The 22966-nt window shown below is 43.1% G+C and overlaps 1 protein-coding gene across 1 annotated transcript; it reads left to right on the top strand.

The window, feature by feature from the left end:
- The first annotated feature begins 77 nt into the window (after positions 1-77).
- On the top strand, positions 78-14256 carry ca7 (carbonic anhydrase VII). Its single transcript, XM_045224993.1, is given in 8 exon segments — positions 78-383; positions 1040-1231; positions 8348-8466; positions 8707-8802; positions 9390-9404; positions 9406-9453; positions 9621-9776; positions 13212-14256. Coding segments are annotated over 8 exon segments (786 nt in total). The 5' UTR covers positions 78-346; the 3' UTR covers positions 13335-14256.
- Positions 14257-22966: the final 8710 nt, after the last annotated feature.

Raw genomic sequence — 22966 nt, 5'->3', positions numbered from 1 at the left:
ACATGTTGTGAGACATGTTACTTCATTAGTCCAGAGGAAAGTGTATCTTAATACACTGCTTTACTAGGTCTAATTATCATAAATGAGGGGGTCTTTCTTTAGATGTTTTGAAGTACAGTAACATAAATCAAGCAGGGTAATTGTAAAGGGGGCGTGGCAAGGAAGGATCATTACGATTGCCGTTCGTCGCCACCTGATCATCCTTCCCAACCTCCACTCCCAAACTTCATCAACACAGCTCACGCGCCAGCACTTGATTTTCGGCAATCCATTTATCCCATAGTTTCGTGCGGTCTGGGCTGTGAGTCAAGAGTCAGTCAGCATATCGATAAGGTGAATCCTCGCAATGACAGGACATCACTGGGGATACGGAGAGGAGAACGGTAAGTAAACCTGCCAACCTGAGAGAGCATCACTATGTAGGCTACTGTAGAACACACGGCATCTCAGCGCTGACCTTGTTTTGGGGACGCTCGTGCGCTGCGAGTACACTGCATTTGTCTCTATTAATATTAATATTTGATTAAATACTTTTCTATTGGCAATAGGCTATAATCACATCCATGTTTTGAACAATGTCGCCTCGGACCTTATTATTAAGAAGCGACAGGTGACTGATTGGCTTATAAAAAAATTAAAAATTAAATCTTGTTTGCTACCTTCTGGGTGGAGATCTCGCAGGGATATTCTCAGACAGTAGTGCTAACATTGAGAGATACAGTAAATGTTAATACGAGATTAGCCCAATTATCCTTATCCTGCATGACACCTTATTTAGCCTCAATTCAACTAGCAGGTCCTAGCAAGTCTGAGTTCTAGGAGAGTCTATCAGAATTGTAAAGGGACTGAGACCCATGATCAGTGTGTTGATTGATGCAGCAACCTAGAAAGTTATGTCCTGGTGTGAAATTGAGAATGTCATGTTTTTCTTCTGAGGTTTTCTTCTAAGTTTTTGTAAAATGGTGAATGAATGGATCTGATCTCCTTTCTTTACATTCTGTCATGTCCAGCTCTGACAATCTTTGTTTCTAAGGTCCAGATGCATGGCACAAAGACTACCCAATCGCCCAGGGCAATCGCCAGTCTCCCATAGACATAGTTCCTGAGGAGACTGTATACGATGCCACCCTTCCTCCCATATTCGTCTCCTACGACCACTGCAACTCAATCAACATCTGCAACAACGGCCACTCTGTGACCGTGGAGTTTGATGACACCGATGACAAAACAGGTAACAGCAACAGAGGGGAAGAGATCTCTATAGACCATATAATCATCTCTGAGTGGAAACCCTCTCTCACAGAGGAAATGCAAACAGAAATACAAGCAATATTGAGATGCAGTGTTGTTTCAGATTCGATCATCGACCCTTCAACTTTGACTGAGTGTGAAAGTCAGCCAGCCCAGGAGGTATTTATCACTGATGTACAGTGCCTTCGGAAAGTATTCAGACCCCTCAACTTTTTCCACATTTTGTTACGTTACAGCCTTATTCTAAAATTGATAAAAAATATAAAAGATCCTCAGCAATCTACACACAATACCCCATAATGACAAAGCGAAAACAGGTTTTTAGAAAATGTTGCACATTTATTAAAAATACAAAACAGAAATACCTTAAATTCCGTAAGTATTCAGACCTTTTCCTATGAGGCTCTAAAATGAGCTCAGGTGCATCCTGTTTACGTTGATCATCCTTGATGTTTCTACAACTTGATTGGAGTCCACCTGTGGTAAATTCAATTGACTGGACATGATTTGGAAAGGTACACACGTGTCTATATAAGGTCCCACAGTTGACAGTGCATGTCAGAGCAAAAACCAAACCATGAGGTCGAAGGAATGGTTCTTAGAGCACCGAGACAGGATTGTGTCGAGGCACAGATCTGGGGAAAGGTACCAACACATTTCTGCAGCATTGAAGGTCCCCAAGAACACAGTGGCCTCCATCATTCTTAAATGGAAGAACTTTGGAACAACCAAGACTCTTTCTAGAGCTGGCTGCCCGGCCAAACTGAGCAATCGGGGAAGAAGGGCCTAAATGACTACCGACCCGTAGCACTCACGTCTGTAGCCATGAAGTGCTTTAAAAGGCTGGTCATGGCTCACATCAACACCATTATCCCAGAAACCCTATACCCACTCCAATTTGCATACCGCCCCAACAGATCCACAGATGATGCAATCTCTATTGCACTCCACACTGCCCTTTCCCACCTGGACAAGGGAACACTTACGTGAGAATAGTATTCATTGACTACAGCTCAGCGTTCAACACCATAGTGCCCTCAACGCTCATCACTAAGCTAAGGCCCTCAAAAAGTTATACAGCTGCACCATCGAGAGCATCCTGACTGGTTGCATCACTGCCTGGTATGGCAACTGTTCGGCCTCCGACCGCAAGGCACTACAGAGGGTAGTGTGTGCGGCCCAGTACATCACTGGGGCCAAGCTTCCTGCCATCCAGGACCTCTATACCAGGCAGTGTCAGAGGAAGGCCCTAAAAATGGTCAAAGACTCCAGCCACCCAAGTCCTAGACTGTTCTCTCTGCTACCGCACGGCAAGCGGTACTGGAGCGCCAAGTCTAGGTCCAAAAGGCTTCTTAACAGCTTCTACCCCCAAGCCATAAGACTCCTGAACAGCTAATCATGGCTACCCGGACTATTTGAGTTGCCCCTCCACCCCAACCCCCTCTTTTACGCTTCTGCTACTCTGTTTATTATTTATGCATAGTCACTTTAACTCTACCCACATGTACATATTACCTTAATTACCTCGACTAACCGGTGCCCCCGCACATTGACTCTGTACCGGTACCCCCTGTATATAGCCTCCCTACTGTTATTTTATTTTACTGCTGCTCTTTAATTATTTGCTATTTTTTACTTAACACTTTTTCTTTTCTTAACTGCATTGTTGGTTAAGGGCTTGTAAGTAAGCATTTCACTGTAAGGTCTACACCTGTTGTATTCGGCGCATGTGGCAAATACAATTTGATTTGATTTAGTCAGGGAGGTAACCAAGAACCCGATGGTCACTCTGACAGAGCTCTAGAGTTCCTCTGTGGAGATGGGAGAACCTTCCAGAAGGACAACCATCTCTGCAGAACTACACCAATCAGGCCTTTATGGTAGAGTGGCCAGATGGAAGCCACTCCTCAGTAGAAGGCACATGACAGCCCGCTTGGAGTTTGCCAAAAGGCACCTGAAGACTCTGAAGATTTAACTTTTTGGCCTGAATGCCAAGCGTCACGTCTGGAGGAAACCTGGCACCATCCCTACGGTGAAACATGGTGGTGCCAGCATCATCCTGTGCGGATGTATTTCAGCAGCAGGGACTGGGAGACTAGTCAGGATCGAGGGAAAGATGAACAGAGCAAAGTACAGAGAGATCATTGATTAAAAACCTGCTCCAGAGCGCTCAGGACCTCAGACTGGGGTGAAGGTTCACCTTCCAACACAACAACGACCCTAAGTACACAGCCAAAACAACGAAGGAGTGGCTTCGGGACAAGTCTCTGAATGTCCTTGAGTGGCCTAGCCAGAGCCCGGACTTGAACCCGATCAAACCCCTCTGGAGAGACCTGGATATAGCTGTGCAGCAACGCTCCCCATCGAACCTGACAGAGCTTGAGAGGATCTGCAGAGAGGAATGGGAGAAACTCCCCAAATAGAGGTGTGCCAAGCTTGTAGCATCTTACCGAAGAAGAATCGAGGCTGTAATCGCTGCCAAAGGTGCTTCAACAAAGTACTGAGTAAAGGGTCTGAATACTTAAGCAAATGTGATATTTTTTTATTTTTAGTACATTTGCAAACATAAAAACCTGTTTTTGCTTTGTCATTATGGGATATTGTGTGTAGATTGATGAGAGATGAAAAAAACAATTTAATCAATTTTAGAATAATGCTGTAACGTAACAACATGTGGAAAAAGTTAAGGGGTCTGAATACTTTCTGAATGCACTGTATATCACTGTGGCGGGTGGGTGGTTGTTTCTGGGCACCTCTATCACTCATCACTTTGACATTAACCAACACAACCACTGTATTGGTAAGGGGACACCATTATGTTATGGGTACTGTGTAGTAGTACTATCATGCTATAACCACCACCTTGCATGCACATGTGACACTTATTTAGTGGATGCAATTCTACCTACGTATGCAGATCAATCCTTTATTACAAAGGTTAGCTTACACTTTGCATGGTCTTAGTCAGTGTTGTTGTGTTTATGATTCAAAGTTCACTGACACCAGATTCTCCACCTTCGTCCATTCTGAGCAGTGTAGTAGGTTGTGGAAGCCTAATGCCCTACATTATACAGCATTTACTTTTATTGCCAGGAAACCTCAACTGTTCAATATTATCCATTCAAAATATGTTTTGGATTTGCGCACTCAATCACAACCACCATCAAAACGTGGTTGATGGATAGACCACCTAAATTTGTATATCATTAAGGCCACTCCTACTGGACTGTATGATTCAGTGAGATGTGTTTTGGTGGATATAGTGAAGCCAGTATTTAACTGTAGGAGTGTCTGTCTGCCAGAGCAGACATCTGACCACATCAGGTAATCTTCAGGGTTGTGTCATATCTGTTTTTAAACTGACAGTCCAAGTAAACAAAGTCATAGACAAATGAAATATGGGGAGAGCTGCTTTGCTTCTGTGGCATCAAAAGGTCATTGGAACCAAGGGTCTGAAGAGAATGACAACCAAATAAGTTGAGGCTTGTATCTTGAAAAGTGGTCAAACTGAAAGCCTACAAAAAAAAGGCGTTCTACCTCAATTACCTCATACCCCTGCACATGGACTCAGTACTGGTACCCTGTGTATATAGCCAAGTTATCATGGACTCAGTACTGGTACCCTGTGTATATAGCCAAGTTATCATGGACTCAGTACTGGTACCCTTTGTATATAGCCAAGTTATCATGGACTCAGTACTGGTACCCTGTGTATATAGCCAAGTTATCATGGACTCAGTACTGGTACCCTGTGTATATAGCCAAGTTATCATGGACTCAGTACTGGTACCCTGTGTATATAGCCAAGTTATCATGGACTCAGTACTGGTACCCTGTGTATATAGCCAAGTTATCGTTACTCATTGTGGATTTTTCCCTTGTTATTATATTTCTATATTTTACTCTGAATTGTTGGGAAGGGCCCATAAGCAAGCATTTCACTGTTAGTCTACACCAGTTGTTTACGAAGCATGTGACAAATTCATTTGATTTGAAAAAGGCCCTCCTCAAAAGGAAAATACAAGCCACAACTGATTTTGTTTTCAGTCTTAAAGTGTGGCTGTTTGGCTAAGGTGCAGATCATTATGAAAACAAATTCACAGAAGCCAAACAAAGAAGTTCCATTCTGCATGACATGGTCTTATGATGGATAGGATTCCCTATCCTTTCACCATCAGGGACTGTTTGGAAGTTTCACACCTAGGCATGCCCATTTGTCCTCTTTCCTTTTTGTGGTTGTGTCCTCTCTCGTGTGTGTGTGTGTGTGAGTGTACCTTTTGTACATGTGTGTACATGCCTAGTGTATCATTAACTCAGGAAATGTATGAACATGCTCTAAAGCACACATTACCCAGGTGCCACATTATCTTATCCACCCAACCATTTCATGCGGATGAATTATTTGACGCATGAAAAAAGTCACAACCGGTCTGATGGAAACAGAAATGCAGGTACAATTTTATAAATGTCAACAGACAATTTGTCCCTTCGACATGGTGTGATTATTATTTTTTTGTGTAGGTAAAATGTATTATGCGAGAAATGGCGGTGGAAATGCCTTTGCGCAAACATTGATATAATAACCATCATATCGAAGCAAACGCGATGATATGTTGTGTGGTACTCCCACTACGACTCAGGAAAGCATGCAGTTTATTAGGCTACTGATGAAGTAAGTTATGATGAACATCACAGGGTGGTGAAAGTGCACAGTGATGAGCTTGATTAGGGTTGCAAAGCTACTGGTAGTTTACCAAAGTTACCGGAATCTTCAGAAATGTTGGTAAATAACAGAAAATACAGTGCATTCGGAAAGTATTCAGACCCCTTGACTTTTTGACAATGAGGGGAGAAGGGCCTTGGTCAGTGAGATGGTCACTCTGACAGAGCTCCAGAGTTCCTCTGTAGAGATGGGAGAACCTTCCAGAAGGACAACCATCTCTGCAGCACTCCACCAATCAGGCCTTTATGGTAGAGTGGCCAGACGGAAGCCACTCCTCAGTAAAAGGCACATGCCAATCTATTGTAATTTTTACTTGAATACGTTTTTTTAAAAATTGTGTGTTTATGTATATATATGTATGTATTTAAAAAATATATCGGTCTCCATATTGTCCATTAATTGCTAGTAGATAGACCATATGGTTCAAGAGAAAATAGCCTAATTAATGAAAAAAGCATCTAATCAACAATGTTATTACAACTGCCACCAGTTTGACAACAAATACATTGACAACAAATACATTGACAACAAATACACACTGACATAGCAAAATAAATGTGTAAAAACAAATATAAAGGATATTTCATGCTGAAACCCTCACATTTTAACACCAATGGTATTCACTAAGCTGATGGTTTATATTTAGGATAATGTTTTACAGCTGTCATTGTTTTATTTGAAAATCTTATTGAATTATTTCATATATTTTACATGTGATAAGGCCACACAGAGGGCCAGAGATAATTAGACACCAAAAAAAATCTGAAGTACCCAAAAGGGCCAGTAGTTGTCTTGTGATAGATTACATAAAATCCTTGCAAGATTCACCAATTCTGGTAGTTTACTGGTAATATACCTTGCCTTTGCAACACTAAGCTTGATGCTCCTTTCCAATAAATATCGAGGGTCTTATTCTGGTGACGTGATGATCGATGCTAGGCTGCCCTTTGACAAATAAAAATAATATTGCTCTTATCCATAATAATCTCATGTAGGTAGACTACCAGCACTGTGTCTGCCAGCTGTTGGCTAGAGCACACGTGCCAAGACCAGAGTGGGCACATTTAGCTATATAATGCAACAGTTTTTGTGACAAAACCATCAGTAGAGTTGAAAATGCGATGGAAACCCATTTAACTTGTATTTTTTATTTGGTACAGGGGAATTTAGCCGCAAAAGTAATTTTTTATGTGCAATACGTCATCACTCACACAATAAGTCTGTTTGATGGAAACTCATCTCTGGTGGGAAAATGATTTTAGAATATTAACATAAAAATCTGTCACCAATTAGATGGAAGGAAACCTCGCTTGTGACACCGCTCTCTGGCATTCTCTTCATCTGCCATCACAAATCATTTTTCACTTACTGCCCTGGCCTCCCTGGAACTCTTCAGTAAAGCAAAAATTATCCTAAACTGTCACTAGCAGAGCCCAGCCCAGACACTGTCTATCCCGGGGACCTTATCTTCAGCACCACCCCTATTAGATTACAGTTAGTGACAGGACAAATCCTCAGCAAATCAGGACGCACGCTCAAAATACACTAATTTGTCTTATGTCAGGTAAGGTATTCACGAAGACATGCAGTTGTTGTAATACAGTACCTGTTTATAATATAATAATATAATATGCCATTTAGCAGACGCTTTTATCCAAAGCGACTTACAGTCATGCGTGCATACATTTTTTTTTGTGTATGGGTGGTCCCGGGGATCGAACCCACTACCTTGGCGTTACAAGCGCCGTGCTCTACCAGCTGAGCTACAGAGGACCACGCTTTTAGCCAGAGGACGCACCATTTAGCCAAATGCTCTCTAGTACTAATCCAGGCTCTGTCGTAGCCGGCCGTGACCGGGAGACCCATGGGGCGGCGCGCAATTGGCCCAGCGTCGTCCAGGGTAGGGGAGGGAATGGCCGGCAGAGATGTAGCTCAGTTGATAGAGCATGGTGTTTGCAACGCCAGGGTTGTGGGTTCGATTCCCACAGGGGGTATGAAAAAATAAAATAAAATAATGTAAGTCGCTCTGGATAAGAGCGTCTGCTAAATGACGTAAATGTAATGTAAATGTACTGTAGGTAGACAGTTATTCGGGAGAGTAGTAAACAGTGTGGTTGTGGGGCAAGGCGCCTTATGTGTCTGTCGGTGTCATCTGTCTGTATCAGCTTAGAGAGAGTGATTTAATGAGCAGTGGCAGGTGTTGCCAGGTTGAGTCGCTCTTCCAGGCCTGGTGTGTGTGTGGTGGTGGTGGTGGTTCTTGCCTGCCTGTCTGCCTGTCTGGTGTGTTGTGGCCTGCAGTGGTACCATGCCAGGTATAGGAGCATAGAGGCATGGCAGTGGCTGACTGATGTCTCTCCTCTTCTGCCCTGACAGTAATCAGGGCAGGCCCCCTTGACAACGCCTACCGGCTGAAACAGTTCCACTTCCACTGGGGCGGGAAGGGCAGCCACGGCTCCGAGCACACCGTCGGAGGGAAGACCTACGCTTCAGAGGTGAGCGTTTTCCCCCTAATCACACAGAGGGAGCCTAGGTAACCCCATCTTCCCAGATATACATCTACATCTATATTAGCCCAAGAAGTAGTTTTCCCTTCTCTGGTTCGGTTGGCCTCTATACTGGGTAACTGGTTTGTTTAGTACCCGAGACAAAGAGGCTGTGTTTCCCTGAATGTGGGTGCTTGGCTCAAGCTTGTCCCTAACCCTGCTGCCCCTCCTCCCTGTTTCCTCCTGCAGCTTCATCTGGTGCACTGGAACGCAGACAAGTACAAGACATTTGGGGAGGCAGCGGCAGCCCCCGATGGCCTGGCTGTCCTTGGCATCTTTTTAGAGGTGAGATGATCTCTCCCGGGGTACCCCCGCTTCCCACCTTCCCCCCCTGCACCAGCCAGCAGCTGTTCATCTGTCATCCATGTAAATTGCTTTGGAATTGAATCTCTTTCTGCTTCACCAGGGCTGTTTAACAGGCATTAGACTGAAGACCAGCAATCACTGAAGGAACAATGTAAAAACATGTTATGATATTATGTCTGAACAGAGATGACAAAAACATTTCACACGTATTTGTGTTGAAAATTGTTCAATCATACTAGTACCGTGTGGAAAATATGTGGCACATGCTTTTATATACAATGTATTTATATAATATAAAGTATATAATTTATGTGTTTATGAAATATATCTTATTGATAACACATTGATGTATACACTGACTGTACAAAACATTAAGAACACCTGAGTATGCATACAGTACATGATGGTCAAAAAAACATTTCAATATATCATTGTGGCAATGTCTGTATAATCTACTGTATATATTTAGAATGTTAATGGAAAGCATACTATTTTCTCAGATATGACAATCTGGTTGGGCTAATGTTTGAATGTTGAGATAAAAAGGGAACGTGATTTGTTTACAGATCGGAGATGAACACAGAGGGTTTACACAAGATAACAGATGCTTTATACATGGTGAAGTTTAAGGTAAGTCCGACATAATGTAAAAGAATGATTCACTTGATGAGTTACTTGAATGATTCAACAGGGCATTTAAAATATATTTTATAATGTTGATACTTTGATAAAATACTCATCTTTAGTGTAGCATAATCAATATTTCTCATGCTATTCTTTGTTCTATTTGCACCCAGGGAAGCGTTGCAGATTTCAAAGGTTTCAATCCCAAGTGCCTCCTACCTAACAGCCTACACTTCTGGACCTACCTGGGTTCACTGACCACGCCACCTCTTCACGAGAGTGTCACCTGGATCGTTCTGAAGGAGCCAATCATAGTCTCAGAGAAACAGGTGGGAGCCCTCACCATCTGGTAGGGGTGAATCAGTACCACCTGGGCCTAACCAATATGGAGATATCTCTGCCTATGGAAATGTGGGGTCTCTGCTTCGGGAAACCACAGTGAACCACTGCTTTTGTCGTGATGTAAATTATAAACCATTTGAATGACAGTTCTCTGCCCTGGTGGTGGGTGTTCTGCCCTTCCTCTGCCCTTCCTCCATCAACACCAGAGAAAAGTTCAAGAAAGAAAAAGGCACTGAGATTTTTACACTGATTCATGTTGAAGTGTGGGAGTTTCTGAAGGTATTCTTCTGAACCACTGAAATTGATAAGTAAAACTATGTCAAGGTTCACTTTGTGATGGCTCACTTGCAACACTATGGCTGCGTTTACACAGGCAGCCCAATTGTGATATTTTTTTCCACTAATTGGTCTTTTGACCAATCACATCAGATATTTTCAGATCAGCTCTGAAAAAGATCTGATGTGAAAAGATCTGATACCTCAAAAGACCAATTAGTGAAAAAAATATCAGAATTGGGCTGCCTGCGTAAATTCAGCCTGTTTTACAATAGACCAATTCAGTTCTCTCCTCTTTTCATTGTGAATGGTTAATGATTTGAAACATCAATATAGTTGCTTATCAATATGAAGGCTTTATGACCATCAGTGAGTGAGCTGGGTTTGACCTTGAGCCGTCTTTGATGTTACTGCGGCTGGGCTTTGATTGGAGGATGCCAGGGTAGTGGGCTCAGGCGTGGTTGTGAGTGGATTACTGCATGTGTGGCTTGGATGCCATGCAGTCCCTCTGTGTGTGTGTGTGTGTGTGTGTGTGTGTGTGAGGGCTGCAGCAGTGGCCTGCTGTAATCCTAGTGGGAACCCTAGATGTGAAAGACCTCTTTGTGGATCCAGGTGCCACAAGTCACAGCTTAAGCTCCATTCAAACAGTGGGCATTACCCCCAAGCTCGTGACAGTCACGCACACACCGAGATTCTTTACTATGTAGCTGTGCAGTGCATACAGTGAGGGAAAAAAGTATTTGATCCCCTGCTGATTTTGTACGTTTGCCCACTGACAAAGACATGATCAGTCTATAATTTTAATGGTAGGTTTATTTGAACAGTGAGAGACAGAATAACAACAAAAAAATCCAGAAAAACGCATGTCAAAAATGTTATAAATTGATCTGCATTTAATGAGAGAAATAAGTATTTGACCCCTCTGCAAAACATGACTTAGTACATGGTGGCAAAACCCTTGTTGGCAATCACAGAGGTCAGACGTTTCTTGTAGTTGGCCACCAGGTTTGCACACATCTCAGGAGGGATTTTGTTCCACTCCTCTTTGCAGATCTTCTCCAAGTCATTAAGGTTTCGAGGCTGACGTTTGGCAACTCGAACATTCAGCTCCCTCCACAGATTTTCTATGGGATTAAGGTCTGGAGACTGGCTAGGCCACTCCAGGACCTTAATGTGCTTCTTCTTGAGCCACTCCTTTGTTGCTTTGGCCATATGTTTTGGGTCATTGTCATGCTGGAATACCCATCCACGACCCATTTTCAATGCCCTGGCTGAGGGAAGGAGGTTCTCACCCAAGATTTGACGGTACATGGCCCCGTCCATCGTCCCTTTGATGCGGTGAAGTTGTCCTGTCCCCTTAGCAGAAAAACACCCCCAAAGCATAATGTTTCCACCTCCATGTTTGACGGTGGGGATGGTGTTCTTGGGGTCATAGGCAGCATTCCTCCTCCTCCAAACACGGCGAGTTGAGTTGATACCAAAGAGCTCGATTTTGGTCTCATCTGACCACAACACTTTCACCCAGTTCTCCTCTGAATCATTCAGATGTTCATTGGCAAACTTCAGACGGCGCTGTATATGTGCTTTCTTGAGCAGGGGGACCTTGCGGGCGCTGAAGGATTTCAGTCCTTCACGGCGTAGTGTGTTACCAATTATTTTCTTAGTTACTATGGTCCCAGCTGCCTTGAGATCATTGACAAGATCCTCCCGTGTAGTTCTGGGCTGATTCCTCACCGTTCTCATGATCATTGCAACTCCACGACGTGAGATCTTGCATGGAGCCCCAGGCCGAGGGAGATTGACAGTTCTTTTGTGTTTCTTCCATTTGCGAATAATCGCACCAACTGTTGTCACCTTCTCACCAAGCTGCTTGACGATGGTCTTGTAGCCCATTCCAGCCTTGTGTAGGTCTACAATCTTGTCCCTGACATCCTTGGAGAGCTCTTTGGTCTTGGCCATGGTGGAGTGTTTGGAATCTGATTGATTGCTTTTGTGGACAGGTGTCTTTTATACAGGTAACAAACTGAGATTAGGAGCACTCCCTTTAAGAGTGTGCTCCTAATCTCAGCTCGTTACCTGTATAAAAGACACCTGGGAGCCAGAAATCTTTCTGATTGAGAGGGGGTCAAATACTTATTTCCCTCATTAAAATGCAAATCAATGTATAACATTTTTGACATGCGTTTTTCTGGATTTTTTTGTTGGTATTCTGTCTCTCACTGTTCAAATAAACCTACCATTAAAATTATAGACTGATCATTTCTTTGTCAGTGGGCAAACGTACAAAATCAGCAGGGGATCAAATACTTTTTTCCCTCACTGTATTCTCTGAATTACTGTAGACTAGATTCTCCCTTGCAGGTGCTCATATAGCTTGAAAGGAGAGTGAGTCTATCTACTCTAATGGTGTAATTGGCTAATAGACCATCTAATTTAATTAATTTAAAATATTTACTGTATGCTTAGTAGTTCTAATTAATTCAAAGCACATGCTTCTATAGCTAAATGGCTAATTGAAGACCCATTTATTAACCCAGTGATTGTCTCGTCTTCTTTTTTTGGAGTTGTTTTATTAACATTAATCATCAAGAAAGTAGGCTACAGCCTTAGGACAATAAGTGAATACTGTGTCAGGGATCTGGTGTTATGGATGTGGAGCAGTAGACTGTTTGATGAAGTCGGGGTGCATACCCAGCTCTGCTCCATTATGACCGGCTGTTTACCAGGGAGGTGACTGCATGCCTTCCAGGTCCCCTCCTGGGCTGGCCCTGTTTTGTGTTCTTAGCCTTTTTGCAAGGGCACTGGGAAACGTAATTAAAGTCAGCTTTGGCCCATCGGCATGCTGTCTGCATACCTCTGTTCCTGGCCTGGCTGATTGGGCTGGCCCTGGGAGCACAGGCCTGATCCCTCCCTGCTCCCTCGCTGCTCTTAGTGTAGGACTCCAGGGCACAATCCTTTGATCCTTGGGAGCTGGTTAACATGATGGATGGAAGTGTTTTGGCCTTTTTAATTGTGAAATTCTTTGGGGATACTCAGCAGGGAAAAGCCCTTCTTACATAAGAGGGTATTATGATGTTTTCCACCCTCAGACACTGCAGCCAGGGACTATAAGGTGTTTCTTTCTGTCTACAAACATCTCTCCACAGATGGGAAAGTTCAGGATGCTGCTCTTCAGCGGAGAGGAGGAAGAGAGCAGGAAACGCATGGAGAACAACTTCCGACCCCCTCAGCCCTTGAAAGGCAGGAAGGTGCTAGCATCCTTTGACTGACATGACTGTAAATGACCTCCAGGTGGCATAAACAAAGTGTGGTCTATTATATGCGAGAGTGAATGTCTGAATAGCGTTTATTCTCAACCTTGAATATCCTGGCCTGAGTTTTACTACTGATGATGAATAGAGAACAAGGGGTATGAAACAGCACATCTCCCTCTACTGGTCAATTACCTTCAACAGCACTTTAATTGAATGTCAGATGCCAATATCAACATTTGAATCAGTCATAATGACTATGTGCCCTCTGCACAGCTCTATATTTTGAAACATAAATTAGTAGTGATCTGTAAAAATTTTATGAAGTGAAAGATATTGCTCACATAGCCATCCAGACATTACCTTGACAGAATACAGCGTAATGTATGTAACTCTGTAGCTAATACATTTTTTTATCTGATTGTACCTTTTCAAGCAAAAGTCAACGTGGCCTCAAATGGAGTAGTGAAAAGCATTTAAGTCAATGAACAGTCACACTCACACACACAAACACACACACCATTTTCCATCCAGGCTGCTATTGTTTCTATGCAAGGTGCTATATCTTCTTCCCAAGAGTTTAGCCACACCCTTATCCACCATTGGAAGATGACGCCAGTGCTCTGTAACATGTTGTCTGAATCCTGACAGCCTTTTGGTGTTAATCTATGTCGATCCATATTTAGCTGGGCTATTGCAGCTGGATCCACATTGTCCTTTGTTGCCATATATACTTTAACCCAACAACCACAACTGTAGGTGGAATTCGATCAGCGAATAGCTGCCAAATCCCAATTGCTCAACTGTAAGTTAAGAGTTTACGCCTTACTTTTGTGGTGGTGTCCAAGACAACAATGCTGATCTATGTTGTAATGATAAGAAGTCCGCTTACACTGTACTTTGATTATAAAGGTTTATTTATATCAAAGGGTTCCAGCGTCAATTTACAGATATCTGCAGATATCTGGAGAACAACGGCCCAATCTGTAATATGTTGTTTTCTCCCCCTCCTTTGTTCAGAACATGGTATTTATATCCTATGTAACATAATATGGCGTGATTTTAATAGACCAATCCCCGGCCTCTACATATCTCCCAATGTCCTCTATTCCAAGAAACCTATGTAGTAATGCTTTCCAGATGTTTCAGCAAAGCAGAGTAGAGTTCATCCATTACACCATTTGCAAATGTCAGCAAAATCATAGACCCTCAGACACTACACTTTCCCCATGCCCTGACAGCCCAGTGATTGATGCAATGGCACTAAGGCACTCTCAGCTGTACATCAGCTTTAAAGATGCCAAAGCGTACGCTGAATAGAGTATTGAGCTCATGTTGGGATAAAACAGTTCCACTTTCGAGAGATGAAGCAGAGGGCGTACACATACAGTCAATTCTGTATGTAAATGAGACACTTCTGTAATGGGTTTATGTCCATGTCTTTGTGTGCTGCTCATTTCTCCTGCGCCACAGAACAGCCTCCTCCCTACAGTCTGCTCCTACACTACTGTACGATACCTTGTTCCAGGCAGGGTGTTGCTCCAGTGCTGTTACGATAATGGAAGGTCTCAGTAAGTGAAGGTCATAATGATTAATAGAGCCCCACTGTAGCGGCAGTTGTAAGAGAAATTGCTCCTCGGTCCACTATCTTAATGGAAGTCCTGGCGTCTGTGTGTTTGAGTAGTTATACATAATGCTGTTCAATAGATAGAGGTGGGACTTTACCAATATGGACAAACTGGTAGGGGGACACCCCTCTGCCTAGTCCCACCCATGGGAATTAAGGCTTGTCACTTTAATAATGTTTGCATATCTTGCATTACTCATCTCATATGTATATACTGTATTCTATACTATTCTACTGTATCTTAGTCTATGCCGCTCTGACATTGCTCGTCCATATATTTATTTATATATTCTTAATTCCATTGCTTTACTTAGATTTGTGTGTATTGGGTATATGTTGTGAAATTGTTAGATATTACTGCACTGTGGGAGCTAGAAACCCCAAGCATTTCGCCACACCCACAATAACATCTGCTAAACACCTGTATGTGACCAATAACATTTGATTTGATTTTGGAACTGGCACTTGAGTTATCTATTTCAAACAATTGATATTATACAATATGAGAAGCGTTATTTATGAAATATTTACTATGAATCATTTTGCATGAACTGGTGTCTAATTGACTTATTGTTTGTTTTGTAAATTGTAGCTCTAAAAAATTATATTAGATTGCTTCAGTACCGTTGTTGTTTCAGAAATAAAAGATGTGATGATAAAATATTTGACAGCCATTGGTTTGTGAGTAATTTCAGTACGCATTGAACCTTGAACCTGGTACAAATGTATGTGAACGTGTTCAAACAAAAAGCTTCTCAAGACTCTTAATGTTTAAACTCGGTCTCACTAATCAGAAGCCGTGTGGATACGTAAATGTAATCAGTACGCCCCTCAGCCCAGGGGTGAGAGAGCAAAGAGAGACATCGGTCAGTGATTAACCGTGCTTGTTCACTGATATGAGGAGCACAGCACACAGTTGTGAATTCTTGCATAGCCCCAGGCTTGTAGAGCAGTCTGGCCAAGAGCTTGCTCCTGAGTGATTGTGCTGTGTGAGGGATGTTCAAAACGCTCTGGCCCATTTAGTAATCAACCCAAGGCTCATTTCATCTCTCCCAGACACATGCTAATGAACGTACTGAGAGGGCTCTTACTGTTTGCCTAGAGCCAGGCTGTCACTCTGCCGCCTTTATTTCCAAACCAGGGTTGCACAACAACCATGGACCACTGCTTCAGATGCACCAGGCTCAAGCCAGGACAGGGGATTTAACACACCATGACAACACCACCTTACTGAAGACAGAAACAGGCTGACTAGACCTCCATCGCGCGCATGTTGATTTTGTCCTCCCACACCAGACGCGATCAGGACACGCAGGTTGAAATATCAAAACGAACTCTGAACCAACCATATTAATTTGGCGACTGGTCGAAAAGCATTATACATTTATGGCAATTTAGCTAGCTGTTGCTAGCTAATTTGTCCTGGGATATAAACATTGGGTTGTTATTTTACCTGAAATACACAAGGTCCTCTACTCTGACAATTAATCCAGATCAAACAGTAAACAGATCAACAGATGATGCAATCTCTATTGCACTCCACACTGCCCTTTCCCACCTGGACAAGAGGAACACGTACGTGAGAATGCTATTCATTGACTACAGCTCAGCGTTCAACACCATAGTGCCCTCAAAGCTCATCACTAAGCTAAGAATCCTGGGACTAAACACCTCCCTCTGCAACTGGATCCTGGACTTCCTGACGGGCCGCCCCCAGGTGGTAAGGGTAGGTAACAACACGTCTGCCACGCTGATCCTCAATACGGGGGCCCCTCATGGGTGCGTGCTCAGTCCCCTCCTGTACTCTCTGTTCACCCATGACTGCATGGCCAAGCACGACTCCAACACCATCATTAAGTTTGCCGACGACACAACAGTGGTAGGCCTGATCACCGACAACGATGAGACAGCCTATAGGGAGGAGGTCAGAGACCTGGCCGTGTGGTGCCAGGATAACTGCAACTGCTCGGCCTCTCACCGCAAGGCACTACAGAGGGTAATGCATACGGCCCAGTACATCACTGGGGTCAAGCTTCCTGCCATCCAGGACCTCTATACCAGGCGGTGTCAGAGGAAGGCCCTAAAAATGGTCAAAGACTCAAGCCACCCTAGTCATAGACTGTTCTCTCTGCTACCGCACGGCAAGCGGTACCGGAGCGCCAAGTCTAGGTCCAAAAGGCTTCTCAACAGCTTCTACCCCCAAGCCATAAGACTCCTGAACAGCTAATCATGGCTATCCGGACTATTTGCACGCCTGGCTATGCAGATGCACGCTGACGCGCGCAAGCAATGATTGAATAACATGTATGGGTACATTTATTTTGCAACGCTCTGGCACGTGATGCGTCCAGTCTGATCAGCATGTAAAAAGGAGTCACTACAGACCCGGGTTTGATTCCGGGCTGTATCACAACCGGCCGTGATCGGGAGTCCCATAGGCGGCGCACAATTGGCCCAGTGTCGTCCGGCTTAGGGGAGGGTTTGGCCGGGGGGGGCTTTACTTGGCTCATCGTGCTCTAGCGACTCCTTGTGGTGGGCCGGGCGCCTGCAAGGTGTTTCCTCCAACACATTGGTGTGGCTTCAGGGTTAAGCGGGCAGGTGTTAAGAAGCGCTGTTTGGCAGGTCATGTTTCGGAGGACGCATGACTCAACCTTCGCCTCCCGAGTCTGTTGGGGAGTTGCAGCAATGAGACAAGATCGAAATTGGGGAGAAAAAGGGGGTAAAAGAAAAGAAAAAAGCTAAATAAACAGGCTGTCTTGGCTGGGTATTAATTGGCTACTGCTGACCTTTGCTGTGGAAAGGAGTGTTCATGTACCTTTTTAAAAGGCATCTCCAGTGGTCTGTGCTGGCTGCAGGGGTGCATTGATAATGATCATGGTGCAGGGTGCCTCTTGCACCCATCCGTCAAGTTTGCTACTTCATGACCCTGGTGACATCTTTAACTCTCAACTCCCGATTTACATCCAGTTACCAGTAGAAGCTGCAATGGGAACCTAATCTCTGAAATCCCAGACCTAGGGCAACAGCACTAGTATGCTGAAACATTGGTGACATTGTGGGAGGCAATCGTCTGCCTCAGGAGACTGGGAACCCAGCATCCTACAACTACCTCATCTGTATTCAATTTTAAAGATGTCCACATGGTAGCAGCATTTACCATCATATACAACAGGAGTGCTCCAACAAGACTTTAAGACTGATTCAACTTGAATAATAATAATAATAACTTGAAGAGCCTGTGATGCCATGGAGCGCTTCATACTAAGAGACCATATTTAACCTCAGGTTTCACTGCATCATGAACATGTTTTATGCCCTAGTATTGCAAACCGTGACAACTGTCAAAACTTCCAAATGGACCACAAATAAACTGAAGTATGTAGTCTTGCATGAATTGACACGCTTTACTACAGTATTTTCTGTAGGGGTTATTTTAGATTAACTCATTACTTGACCAATATCAAACTATTTGGTAGTGATAGTACTTCTCTAAATAGATGTGTCTTTGTCTGAGTAGGCTATATTGGATTCATTTCACATAAAGAATGGTCAGATAGTCATTTAGTTGATTTGAAGAATTCTGAAACTGTCCAGTATTTCTTAACTGGTCTCACTTGTCACCTGAGCAGTAACATCTATGGAAATATTCTGTTTGCAGGTACATTAATAATAAATTAAACCGGGTGTGTAGTGTATATTTAACATATCTTCTGACATAACCCTCCTAAGATAGCATCCAATGAGCTTCCTTAAGCCTGAGGATACCTGAGCAAGCATATATTCATGAGCACAATCAATGTGCCGTGTAATTGAAACTGCATTTAGTCTTCCAAAATAGGTCCTGTCAGATATATATTTGGCATCAGGATGTCTGTTATTTCTACTGATGATTCTCTGATATGGCAACATCTGACCAGCCTTAGAAATACGAACCCAAATCGATCTACTATCTGTAGGACAATACACCTTGTGTCTTTGTGCTTGAGCACACTGCCAGGTTGTCTTTTTATTGACCATTTAGGTAACACTTTACATGAAGTTGCTTGTATACTTGTGTAGTAACGCTGTAATTATATAGTAACAACATTGTTGTTACATAGTACTTTGGTAATTGCATTGTGATTGCATAGTAATGGAGTTGAGCGGTTTAGTTTTTTAAGACTTTTCCTTCACTGCACATTGGACTGATGTGTTTTTTCCGTTTTTTGTTTGTTTGTACAATGACACTATCTTATCTCTGATTTATTTATTATTTATATATATTTATATTGTTTGTTTTATCTGATTTAATTCTCAAATTACATCAGCAAAGTGGAAAAGGGTCCTAAATCAAGTTTTTTTACTCAATTTGTCAGGCCTGGAAGACTGTTATAGGCAGTAATAGGCATTAATGTTATCTCTTCTTCAGTTAACATGCTGCAGTTACCATGGCTACAAACAACACAACGCAAGCTCCGTCTTGTATCTCCCCCACTTGCCTCTGAACAAGTGATCTATCGCTGTCACCCGCCAGAAAATAAAGGATGCCGTCCCAAAATATCTCACGCCTGCCTCCCAAAATACTTGGGAGCACTGCATCGACGCCTCCTAAAATACACGTGTTTTACTGTATGTGTTGGTATCTATATTTAGCAGTGTGTAGGCGTCGATGTGCAGTGCTCAGTGTAGGGTTCCTATAGACGTGCAGCTCCACTGACTCCATGGCAGACCAGGGTCTCTCATCCCATAACCTTGAGCTGGCTCTGTGGCTCAGCCACCACAGCTCTATCACCACTAGGACATCCTAATGGGACACTGCAGTCAGGTGATCACACTATCACAATACCCTTTACACATAAAGCAGTGTAAAGCAAATGGTGGGTACCCTCTTCACACAACCTCCACTGAGGGTCATGGACTGTAATACTGGCCCTGGCAGCAGACATAAAGCATGATTTATGGACTATTTTACACCAAAATTGGAAAATTGTCTAATACACAACAAGCATTTGTGTCTGTGTGTCCCTGACCCATCATGGATATATTGGCAAAATGGAGCACATGCACTTTACCTTGTTCACTATGGTTCCTTCACCTACCCATCATGCGACACCACTGGTCACAAACGGCTTATGCAGGCTGGCAGAAACTCCACAAATAACCTTCACGGAACCACCGGAAACAGGGAGACGGAGTAACCCCAAATGCACACTGATTCAGTGCATGGTGATCTGATTTGCTTCCATGGTGTTGCTACAACAGTAATGGTGACAGAACATGAGTACCCTACTCCTCACTGTCCACGTCTGCTCTTGGCTATGCTGAGCTAGTCCTGACTGGGAGCACTGACATGTGAAATAGTGCCAAGGGGAGTGAGATGTCTAGCCAGATGCCTTCCACATGATTAGTTTGAGAGAGATGGCATGCTCACAGGGCTGATGCTGGAAATGGGCTTTCCCCTCTCCTTCCCATAGAGAATAACCAAGAGCTCTGAGAGATCACCAGAATATACAGTAACTGCCTTTCTACTTACTGCCTTTTTTCCATGTCCCCCGCCCCACCATGAATACCATCCAGAGAAATGTTAAACTGCCATGGGATGTTGACAGAACTGCTTTTTTGTTTTGTTTATTGTCATGCATCTTGTCCTGGAGGCAGACCTGAGCGATTTCCCCTTAGATAGGCCAGCTGCAAAGTCAAAATTGGCTATATTGTAAAAATTCAGGATTTTTTTTGATGTTGCTTTTTGGTCTTATATTGAACTAAAATATAAATGCAACATGCAACAATTTCAAATATGTTTACTGAGTTACAGTTCATATAAGGAAATCAGTCAATTGAAATAAATAAATGAGGCCCAAATCTATGGATTTCACATGACTGGGAATGCAGATATGCATCTGTTGGTCACAGATACCTTTTTTTAAAAGGTAGGGGCGTGGGTCAGAAAACATCAGCAAACGCCATACACGTGGTCTGTGGTTGTGAGGCCGGTTGGACCTACTGCCAAATTCTCTAAAACGACGTTGGAGGCGACTTATGGTAGAGAAATTAACATTGAATTCTCTGGCAACAGCTCTGGTGGACATTCCTGCAGTCAGCATGCCAATTGCACACTCCCTAAAACCTTGAGACTGGCATCTGTGGCATTGTGTTATGTGACAAAACTGCACATTTTAGAGTGGCTTTTTATTGTCCCCAGCACAAGGTGCACCTGTGTAATGATCATGCTGTTTAAACAGCTTCTTGATATGCCACACTTGTCAGGTGGATGGATTATCTTGGCAAATGAGAAATGTTCACTAACAGAGATGTAAACAAATCTGTGCACAACATTTTAGATAAATATTTTTGTGCGTATGGATCATTTCTGGGATCTTTTATTTCAGCTCATGAAACATGGGACAAACACTTTACATGTTGCGTTTATATTTTTGTTCAATATAATTTAAGGTTAGGGGTAGGCATTAATTAGGGTTAGCAGTGGGGTTAAGGTTAAGGTCAACCCTTGGTCTGTGTTCTATAGTATGACAGAGGATCCCTCTTGAACATGCCAACATGTTGACCCCTGACCCTAGCAATAACACCAGCCAACAGGATTGACAGGTTTGCATTACCGAGCAGTTAGCCTGAAATATTACCGCACTTTGAGAGTTTCAAGTAGTAAACCTCTCACTCCTTCTCTCCACATGACCCAAGTCACCCCCTCTCTAGTATGTGACCATCAGACAGCTTGGCCTGCCTCTGGGTTCAAGGAAAGTCATCAAATGGATGACCAACAATCTCTCCTACTGCATGGACTCCAACCAACATGGTTAAGGTTGACTCGTCACTCGCCACATCTGCTATCTCCTGAACCCACCACGCTTAGGTCTATCACGTACCCAGAGATCATTAGAAATTTCCAAGACCCAGGATCTAAAATAGTCCCCATCGCCTTTTATAAATCAAAGTGTATCTATAAAAAGCAGTGGGCTGACCAGCAGCCTCAGCCACATCACCCTATCTTTAGCTTTATTTATGTCCTGCTGTTGACAGCACCACTTGCAAGCTTTCCAGTCACCGTTCAATAGGTCACATGTCGGTAAGCCCTCGTTGCTGGAAAGCACCGTCTATTGAAAACAGGCCAGCCGGGCTGCCTTACAGCAATACTGCCTGCAGCTATAGACCTCATCATTATTACATTAACAATATTTTGTCCTCAAATTCTTTCCACCGACTTACCTTTTTTAAGGTATTTTATTGATTGATGAGAGATAAGCACCTCCTCTGTCGTAACAACATGATTCACAGTGTTATGGTCATCGTGTATACTATACTGAATACAAATATAAACCATGCCAGCCCAGGACCGCCACATCCGGCTTCTTCACCTGCGGCATCGTCTGAAACCAGCCACCCTGATGAAACTGAGGGGTTTTTCTGATTGGCTGGCCTGGTTCCCCAGTGGGTGGGCTTGGCTCCCAAGTGGGTGGGCCTATGGCTGATCCCCTGCCCAGTCATGTGAAATCCATAGATTAGGGCCTAATTTATTTATTTCAATTGACTGATTTCCTTATATGAACTGTAACTCAGTAAAATCGTTGAAATTGTTGCATGTTGCGTTTATATTTTAGTTCAATATATTTTAAATGAAGGGCTATAAAATCCCTCCATAGGGGATTTACCATGACTATACACGTTTGTATATACTTTGTCTGATATCTATTACTCTAAATATGCTAAATTAATGTTAAAGGGCCAATGCAGCAGTTTTTATCTCAATATCAAAACATTTCTGGGTAACAATTAACTACCTTACTGTGATTGTTTTCTGTCTGAGTGGTCTGAGTGGGGAGGGGAAAAACAAAAACTAGATGTTATTGGCAGAGAGGTTTGGAACTCTCTTATTAGTCTACTAACGAATGTATTGCCTGGTAGGCCAAAACTCCATCCAACCAAAACAGGTTGAAATTTCAGGCAGTCTTTTCTAACAGATCTTACACTATCATTATCATCATTTTTACAATTTCACAGTATTATTCCAACCTCCTAGTGTGGAAAT

This window comes from Coregonus clupeaformis, chromosome 15, assembly GCF_020615455.1.
Source record: "Coregonus clupeaformis isolate EN_2021a chromosome 15, ASM2061545v1, whole genome shotgun sequence".
In the NCBI taxonomy this organism is placed as follows: Eukaryota; Metazoa; Chordata; class Actinopteri; order Salmoniformes; family Salmonidae; genus Coregonus; species Coregonus clupeaformis.
Note: the sequence above shows the minus strand (reverse complement) of the source record. Positions and strands in the feature narration are given on the sequence as shown.